The sequence below is a fragment of the Poromitra crassiceps genome (assembly GCF_964638095.1).
Source record: "Poromitra crassiceps genome assembly, chromosome: 11".
In the NCBI taxonomy this organism is placed as follows: Eukaryota; Metazoa; Chordata; class Actinopteri; order Beryciformes; family Melamphaidae; genus Poromitra; species Poromitra crassiceps.
In genome coordinates, this window is record NC_139643.1 from 52,854,338 (window position 1) to 52,863,609 (window position 9,272).

The following is a 9,272-nucleotide window of genomic DNA, read 5'->3' on the forward strand; positions in this document are numbered from 1 at the left end:
ACATGTTAGAAACAGTAATGTAGTGACTAAGAACAGAGCTAGAGAGAGGAGACAGATGTGAACACATGTAGACTTGTACATGTTAGAAACAGTAATGTAGTGACTAAGAACAGAGCTAGAGAGAGGAGACAGATGTGAACACATGTAGACTTGTACATGTTAGAAACAGTAATGTAGTGACTAAGAACAGAGCTAGAGAGAGGAGACAGATGTGAACACATGTAGACTTGTACATGTTAGAAACAGTAATGTAGTGACTAAGAACAGAGCTAGAGAGAGGAGACAGATGTGAACACATGTAGACTTGTACATGTTAGAAACAGTAATGTAGTGAAACAGTAATGTAGTGACTAAGAACAGAGCTAGAGAGAGGAGACAGATGTGAGCTATGGTTATATGAAGCCTGGCCTCCATCTGAGTGAGAAGGTCATGGAAGGTGACACAACATGTCCTCCGTCAGCACCAATATGGATTAGCGCACGTGCAGCCGCGTGCACACACACACACACACACACACACACACACAGTCTGTTTTGACTTGCTCTCAAAGGGCCCGATGCACTGAGCACATTCTCATTCTTTAAAAGTATGCACGCACTCAACACACACACACACACACACACACACACACACACACACACAGGGTCTGAAGTGAGCCCGCCCTTTTCCTGTCTGACAGACACAACAACTTTACTGGCCTCTCCTCCTGCAGGACTCTGCTGCTTAAAGCTATGAACAGTGTCGGGAAACTCTTTTCAAAGTGTCCTTTACCAAACTACCAGCTACTTAGTTCCCAATGAAAAGTCCTTTTACATCTTAACTACTCAAACTGTATATGAAATAAAGGCGGGCCTTTGGCAGGGTTAAATAGGTTTGGGTGGGCAGATCTGGAGATGATTCCAGTGAAAGAATCAGGTCAGGAGAGAGGATTCACAGTTGTGAGATTTATTCTTCAAGGTTCACACACACACACACACACACACACACACACACACACACACACACACACACACACATACTGTGTACACATATACACACACACACACACACACACACACATTTGCATCGATATCATCGAATCGTAGCCCTCTGAATCGGAATTTAATTTAATCGTGAGGTGCCTAGAGGTTCCCACCTCTAACCTGTAGTGCTATTTATCCATCTACATTGTTTTGTGTTAGTTGAGTTTTGGAGATATCAGCCGTAGAGCTGTATGCCTTCTCTCCAATACAATGGAACTGGATGGCACTCGGCTTGTGGTGCTCAAAGAACCACTAATAAATAAATAAATGAATGAATGAATGAATGAATGAATGAATGAATGAATGAATGAATAAATAAATAAATAAATAAATAAAAATTCAAGAGCAATGTCTCTTTGGCGAAACAATGAGCCGGTTACTCAAGACAATCCACAGACCCTGTTGTGAGCAGTTTTATGTACTATTTTCTTTCGACCAAACTACACCCACTACTAGCTACATGTACTAGCTGCTAGCAGTTTCGTGTAAGAATTAGCTGGCAGTTCGTGGATTTAGCTATTTAGAGATAAATTTTGATGTCTTGTCAATATAGCAGATATTTTGAGGTCCCTTTAAAGCTACATCTCCCACTGAAACCTAATGATACAAACATGACTAAATAAGCCTAACTGCCTCTGTGATATTAAGAGCTGAAGGGCTGTATTTAAATGTTTAAGAACTCATGGATACCCTTTCCTCCACTCCACACCCCTCCTACTCCCTCCCTTCATCTCTCTCTCTCTCCCTCTCTCTCTCTCTTCTGTTGCTTTCTATCAAGCTGCACCAGCCTCTGTGCTGAGGAGGAGTAGTACTGGGAGAGCTTTTACTCTGCCTTACAAATGCTTGATAATGTTTATGTCTTGTATGATTCCCTGGTCAATGTAACAAACACCACAATTGTAAACGGCTTCTCAATCTCACGTATGTAACGTACGTTAAATTCACTTCACTGATAGAGCTGAAAAATAGGTATTGACTATTCCCATTATAAGCTAACGTTGATCAGCATTCATAACCATGTCGTGTAAGATGAGACTTTCTGCAGCATGGATAGCTGCTATTGCAAAGCATTTCATCATCCACTGCAGCTAACATTAGCTGTTTTTAGTGCAAAATAGTAATTGCACTGAGGCTAGTTTTACATTGCCGTTACTCTGACTTCCAGTTGTTGTCTGTCATTTTTATAGCACTATCATGTGAGTAGAGTCAGCTACAAAGTAGCCTTGTAGCATTAGCCACAATTAGTGATGATTCAATTAAAACTGAAGCCTCTAGCCTCAGAGCATTAGCTATTCACATAAATTAGCAGGTCCACATTAAATTTGGCCTAAACCTTTTCGCTTCGTTGTGATAAGGTTAGTGCTAGCTGTCTCCATTCAACTCATTGTTTAGATAATAGAAATTGATGAGGAAATGTCATGGGTGCTTTTATGCAACAAGTTTTGCTTTCATCAAAAGCTGTATAGCCTCAATGTCTATTCATAGGCTGTTCAACTTGACATAACCCTAACCATAACCCTAACCCAACTTGACATAACCCTAACCCTAACCCAACTTGACATAACCCTAACCTAACTTGACATAACCCACCCTCATGTTGTCTCCACACAACATTGATAACAAAATACTAAAGGTGCAAAGCCACAAAGGAAGAGGGAGCATGAACAACATAAGGATGAAACACCTACTGTACAAAAGAAGGCTGGAGAAGCAGCTGATTTGGAAAAGATAGAGTACAAAGTAGTACTAGTATATGGCCCAAATTTGAGCAAATGTAGCTCGTTTACCCAGCCAGACTGTCTCAGACAAACACACTGTGGATATGAACATCTGAACTGAAATCAGTTTATATCTGACTTTGATCTGACTAGCTGCGAGTTGAATGTGGTTTGGACTTGAATTGATTCTTGATGGACTCAGCTTCTACCTGTGTGTGGCTGCCTCTGCTGCAGGAGAGCCATGTTTACCTCATCTGGTCTCTGCTGCAGGAGAGCCATGTTTACCTCATCTGGTCTCTGCTGCAGGAGAGCCATGTTTACCTCATCTGGTCTCTGCTGCAGGAGAGCCATGTTTACCTCATCTGGCCTCTGCTGCAGGAGAGCCATGTTTACCTCATCTGGTCTCTGCTGCAGGAGAGCCATGTTTACCTCATCTGGTCTCTGCTGCAGGAGAGCCATGTTTACCTCATCTGGTCTCTGCTGCAGGAGAGCCATGTTTACCTCATCTGGTCTCTGCTGCAGGAGAGCCATGTTTACCTCATCTGGTCTCTGCTGCAGCAGAGCCATGTTTACCTCATCTGGTCTCTGCTGCAGGAGAGCCATGTTTACCTCATCTGGTCTCTGCTGCAGGAGAGCCATGTTTACCTCATCTGGTCTGCAGCTGGAGTTGTTTGCCGCCATTGCCCCTGTGTTGCTTCCCTGTGCCTGCTCTCATTCATCTAGCAGGGCTCCTTCGTTCCGTTCCGTAGCCCCTCTCCCCTCCCCTGCTGGTCAGCTTTCACATTACAACATTTCTTCCGTGCCCGGAAACGGAACGGAGTGCACTTGCGTCATCAACTATGCCTGCAGTATATCCTCGCCCGTGTGTTGTCTATGTGGTTCCGAATGGTTGGCTTTCACACTCCAAAGCGCTCCCCAGACCACCTTTTCAAGTGGATCCTGTCACGGTTCCCCGTTGCTCGCCCGGGCGCGGAACGCAACGGAACGCAATGTTCACACTCATCAAGCGCTCCGAAACTGGGGTCAATTTGGGGACAAGCGTGCTCGGGTACGGTACCTGGGTGCCAGTGTGAAACCACCCTTCGACTTTGTTTCCATCTACGTACTCATTGTGGGCCCCAGACTCCCTTACCCATACATGTACCCTACCAGCACCCATCCACTTTACCCATACCCTACCAGCACCCATCTACTTTACCCATACCCTACCAGCACCCATCCACTTTACCCATACCCTACCAGCACCCATCCACTTTACCCATACCCTACCAGCACCCATCTACTTTACCCATACCCTACCAGCACCCATCTACTTTACCCATACCCTACCAGCACCCATCTACTTTACCCATACCCTACCAGCACCCATCCACTTTACCCATACCCTACCAGCACCCATCCACTTTACCCATACCCTACCAGCACCCATCCACTTTACCCATACCCTACCAGCACCCATCCACTTTACCCATACCCTACCAGCACCCATCTACTTTACCCATACCCTACCAGCACCCATCTACTTTACCCATACCCTACCAGCACCCATCCACTTTACCCATACCCTACCAGCACCCATCTACTTTACCCATACCCTACCAGCACCCATCTACTTTACCCATACCCTACCAGCACCCATCCACTTTACCCATACCCTACCAGCACCCATCCACTTTACCCATACCCTACCAGCACCCATCCACTCCCCTGCTTTGATGCTGTTCATTTTCTAAGAGTGAATTTGAACACACTGATTCTCCCAAAGAAAAGGACAACATTTACAATGGTTACTATCTGGCACATCTTACCACTCGGTTCATTATGAAACTGCGGTGGAACAAATTAGGCTCGGTAATTATTGGGAAACATCTGAAAAACGGTCTCTTTCTCCCTCATTTCCAAACGATTAGCGAAATGTATCAAATGTGAGATGTTAGTGATTGGGACTGATGGGACTGGCTCACTCCTTCCTCTGATGATCACAAAAGGTCAGTGTGAGGCATTTCACTTGACACACTTGTCTCCAACTCTAAAAACCTGGAGAAGTCTTCCCTTATTGATCTTATGTTCACCTGGAGGAGAAGTCTTCCCTTATCGATCTTATGTTCACCTGGAGGAGAAGTCTTCCCTTATTGATCTTATGTTCACCTGGAGGAGAAGTCTTCCCTTATTGATCTTATGTTCACCTGGAGGAGAAGTCTTCCCTTATCGATCTTATGTTCACAAACTGTCTGCAGAAATCCACTACCACTGGGATCACCCCTAACCACGTGAGTCATCATTATGTTATGGCTTGTGTTAAGGACACCAAGATTCTTAAACCCTGTCTGTGCTTTGTTTGGTGGACAAACAGTTCTTTGAAGAAGCTTGTCTCAATGGAAATACTTTAGTCCCAGTTTCTGTCTGTCTCTGACAAGCATCGCCCCTTGAAAAGATGTGGGATTAAAGGGAAAGTCAATGGTTCTCCCAAGACCTTGCCAATATTATTTTATTTATTATTATAGCTTATTATGCTACATCTTCTAAATATTGTAGTCTTTGGGCCAGAGCCCACCCAATTAATCCCCCTACTGATTGGCTAAACTTTCGCACAGCTGGAAATAAAAGCACTCCTCTTATTCAGAAATCCATTTCTCCATATCTAATAAAAATAATCTTCCATTTGAGATTTCACTTGGATCATCACAGTCTGTCACAAATACAGGTAAATCTGATATGGTGAATCATTTTAATCAGCACATTATTGAATCCTATTGTTTTTGTGAACTGCTATCTCCCAGTGTGATTATTGGTTATTTTGCCCCGTGACAAATGGAAAGCGTTTTAGACCTGTTACTGGTGCTGAGATGCTCAAGGCCCTGAACGCTCCTGAAGACAACAAAGTAGAGTCTGCACACCTGTAAATGCTGCTCCCACAAGTTATGAAGTTACCACAAAGCAGGTGGTGTTTAGTCCCGACATGCTGCATCCTCATCTGTTCAAAACTGCGGCTGACATCATTGCAACTCTGATTTTCTATTTTTCCGTCCAAACAAACACGATGTCTTCTATCATGTTCTACCACTACACAAAGATGGATGATCTAAAGGTGTTTTCACACCTGTAGCTCGTTTGCTTTGTTCCGATTCAGGGGCTTAATTGATACAATTGTTGCATTTGTGCCTTGGTTCGTTTGTGTTCACACAGCTACAAATCAAACGGTCCAGATAGTATGGCCAAACCTCCTAGATTGGCCAGCAGACTCCGGTAATAGCCTCCCAGGATGGAAAAATAATAATTCAGACAGATTTTATGATTATAAGAATGTGTTGTTGGGTAGGCCTATTTATTTATTTTATTCATATAACCGCTTCTCCCCCGGGAATTTGGAGATAGAAGATCAAACAAGACCCTCGCAACTTATGCTATTACTATCAGCCAGAGGATTATGCATATGAACACTTGTCCTGTCAGGAATAAAATGTTCAAGAATAATTTAATAATAGCCTACCAGACATTTCAAGGAAGACACTACAATCAGTCTGATTGTCTGATTGAATCAGACAACCAGACTGATTGTCTGATTGAATCAGACAATCTTATCACAGAGAAGAAGGCTGGCTCTGACCGATGACCACAACTTGTTTTCATTCACCATATTGGAGACCAGAGGTAAGTTGGTCAAGTTCATGATTGCAATCATGCCAAAATCCCCCAAAGTGTATCCATACAAACGGCATACAAAACAGGATCTGAAGAATGACCATGTTGTTTTTAACCGATAAAAATGGCTGGGCTATAATAAACATCAACATTGTTATTGATGGGACAAAACGCCTTGACAGTAAACAACACTGTCTCTTTGCTGACCTGTCCAAGGCTTTTGACACTGTTGACGATCACACTCTCGTCAATAGATTGCATGAGGTTGGGCTGAGTTCTAGCAGGTTTAACAATATCTTTCTAACAGGAAGCCGTGTGTCTCTGCTGAAGTCTGATATATATACCGTATATCATTATTGTGCTGGCTGTTAGGAAAGCACAATCTTGGAATCTCTCATACTTCTTTATTATTATATTTTCTTCTGGTCAAAAGTTTGGTTCGCCATTTCCCCTACAGTTTTCACACTACATAGAAATGTGAGACAACAAAACGTGCGGCTCATTGAGGACACGTGTGCTCACACTTTGCTAAGAGTTTTGTTGCACGGTTTTCGCGATATTCGTGATAACGTGCGATCCCCCCCCCCCCCCCATTCACTTGAATGGGGTTTCGAAATTGTTTGCATTAAATTAGCTGTAGCTCAGAAACCTGCAAGTGCCAAAGTAGGTAGGTAGGTTGACAGTAGTCTCTCCCCAGACTCAAATATTACGTTGAATCGCTGCGCTCCGCATACTACATTAATGAGTCTGTGCCACTTCACAGCCACTTCTGGGGTTTGAGGGCGGGTCTAGGGGAAGCTTATCATTTAATAAAGCACAGTTAAAACGAACTCCACTTACACTTGAAGGTCTGCAATGCTGCTATCATCCTGGCTGTGTAGTCCTGCTTTGGGGCGGGCGGAGCGAGTTCTCTAACGTTAGTTATATTAGCAACCTAACTAGTGGCTGCTGTCCAGAACACCGTCAGGTAAGATGCTTCCTACTATTGTTCAAAAGTGACTTTCCTGACAAACATCTGACTGCACTAAATTTAAGTAAAGGCTGACGTTATTGACTATTCTAGAATAAAAATGAAAAGAAAGTGAAATATGTTTATCGTTGTTTCACTTTTTTCTGATGCGGTTGGCTTTGTGGGCGTTGCCATTAGGGGCTCGCTTGGTCTCGCTTCGTTCTTCTTCGTCGGTTGTAAGGGTCGCAAGGTATCATGGGATACCCTAACCCACCAAAGTGTGCATGGTATGGTGCCTCGAAAAAATTATCCATAACCAGGTACCTAGAAAGGTTGCAAATTCAGTGAACTTATGTATAAAACTGGTTTCAGACAGCCTAAATACAACTTCTTACTTAGAAATGCCACCTATATTGCTCGTTCACTTGAGAATCAGACAGGCCCAAAGTCTTTGAATGAAAAGTTGTATACTCAATGTCATATCTGTTAAATGAAAAGGTTACAAATAAAGTGTTTTAAATCATCATTGAATGAGTGTTGCTTGCTAACAACAAAATCCAAGGAAACTGAATGTTTCACCGTCTACGTTGAAATGAGTGTGAAAGTGGGAGAAGACTGACCTGTAGCCGGCCGTCCAGCGTCCTCTGGATGGTCACACACTTGCTGGGATGGACTCCGTTGGTGGTGATGGCTGTGATGAGAGAGTCCAGCTCGTCCTTCTTCTCCTTCAGTTTCTTCACCAGGCTCTCGATCGCCCGCTTCGCAAAGCCCTCGTTCTCTCCGCCCTGCCGGTGGCACATCAGGCTGTGCACGATGCTCAGGCACGCGTCATTGCTGCTCGGAGGGTGCACTGACATGATGCTGTCAGCAGAGGGCAGAAGAGCAAGACCAATAAGGTGAGCGTGTTAGGCTGAGTGTACACATGATGTCCGCTGGCCTGGCCTTTGGTAGATCCTATAATAAGAATGTGAAGTGTCTGTGTGAGTGAGTGTGTGTAAAATGTGTTCGGCCATACTGTATATACATTAAATAGCTAGCGTTAGCCTCTGGCGTTAGCTAGCTGTTAGCTACGTTCGTTAGCTGCTAGCTCAAAATGCCACTGAATGACCGATTCGATATAACTGTTACCCAGTTCGAGTCTCGCTCTTTCCAATATGCCCACCAGCTTTGATATCTGTTGGCTGGTTTGTTGATGTGTGGTGAGCGTTGTGGCCAGTGGGCAAGCCCTGCCCCTTTCCCAGGAGGACGCGGAAGTAACCCCGAAAGCTGTAATTCCTCGAATGGCCTCTTGAGGCAGGGCTCAGAAGTCCCCTCGTTCCTGTTCATCCCCATGTTAAAATGCCCCACTTTTAAGCATCTTTACAGCCTGGTGCTTAACACTGTTTTGGTCTATATAGCTCATTTCACCTTTTCATAACAACTGTAGGGGGTCATATCTTTTATAACTCGCCCGTTTGGAGTAAAATAGATGATAGAAAAGGGGGTGATTGACAGATCGCCTGTCCAGTGATCGTGCAGCTTGCTAATCACGGACCAATAGCAGGCAGAGCTGTGGCTCTGGGAAACTCCCATGTCACATGAGCTGCATGACTCATTCCCTCAAACTCTGCTGGCGAAAAATCAAGATGGCGACAGCCACCACTTCAACTCAAAGCGGGAGCGCAAAATCATTGGGATAGCTCTGTCCATATTTTTAGGTCAGTGGTTCTGACGCAAACTGGCTGCCGTGCAGCACCCAGGTGGGTGCTACACATCACCCAGGTGGGTGCTACACATCACCCAGGTGGGTGCTACACATCACCCAGGTGGGTGCTACACATCACCCAGGTGGGTGCTACACATCACCCAGGTGGGTGCTACACATCACCCAGGTGGGTGCTACACATCACCCAGGTGAGTGCTACACATCACCCAGGTGGGTGCTACACATCACCCAGGTGA

General features: G+C 44.5%; 1 protein-coding gene across 1 annotated transcript in view; it reads right to left on the reverse strand.

Moving 5' to 3' along the window:
* smad10a (SMAD family member 10a) overlaps window positions 1-8,192 on the reverse strand; it is a gene marked incomplete at its 3' end in the record, with an annotated part of 30,429 nt that extends 22,237 nt beyond the window's left edge. The window contains exon 1 of the mRNA XM_083646791.1: window positions 7,952-8,192. Within this exon, the coding sequence (XP_083502917.1) occupies window positions 7,952-8,188 (237 nt within the window). The 5' untranslated portion in view covers window positions 8,189-8,192. The remainder of the gene's footprint in view (window positions 1-7,951) is intronic.
* Between the last annotated feature and the right edge of the window lie 1,080 nt (window positions 8,193-9,272).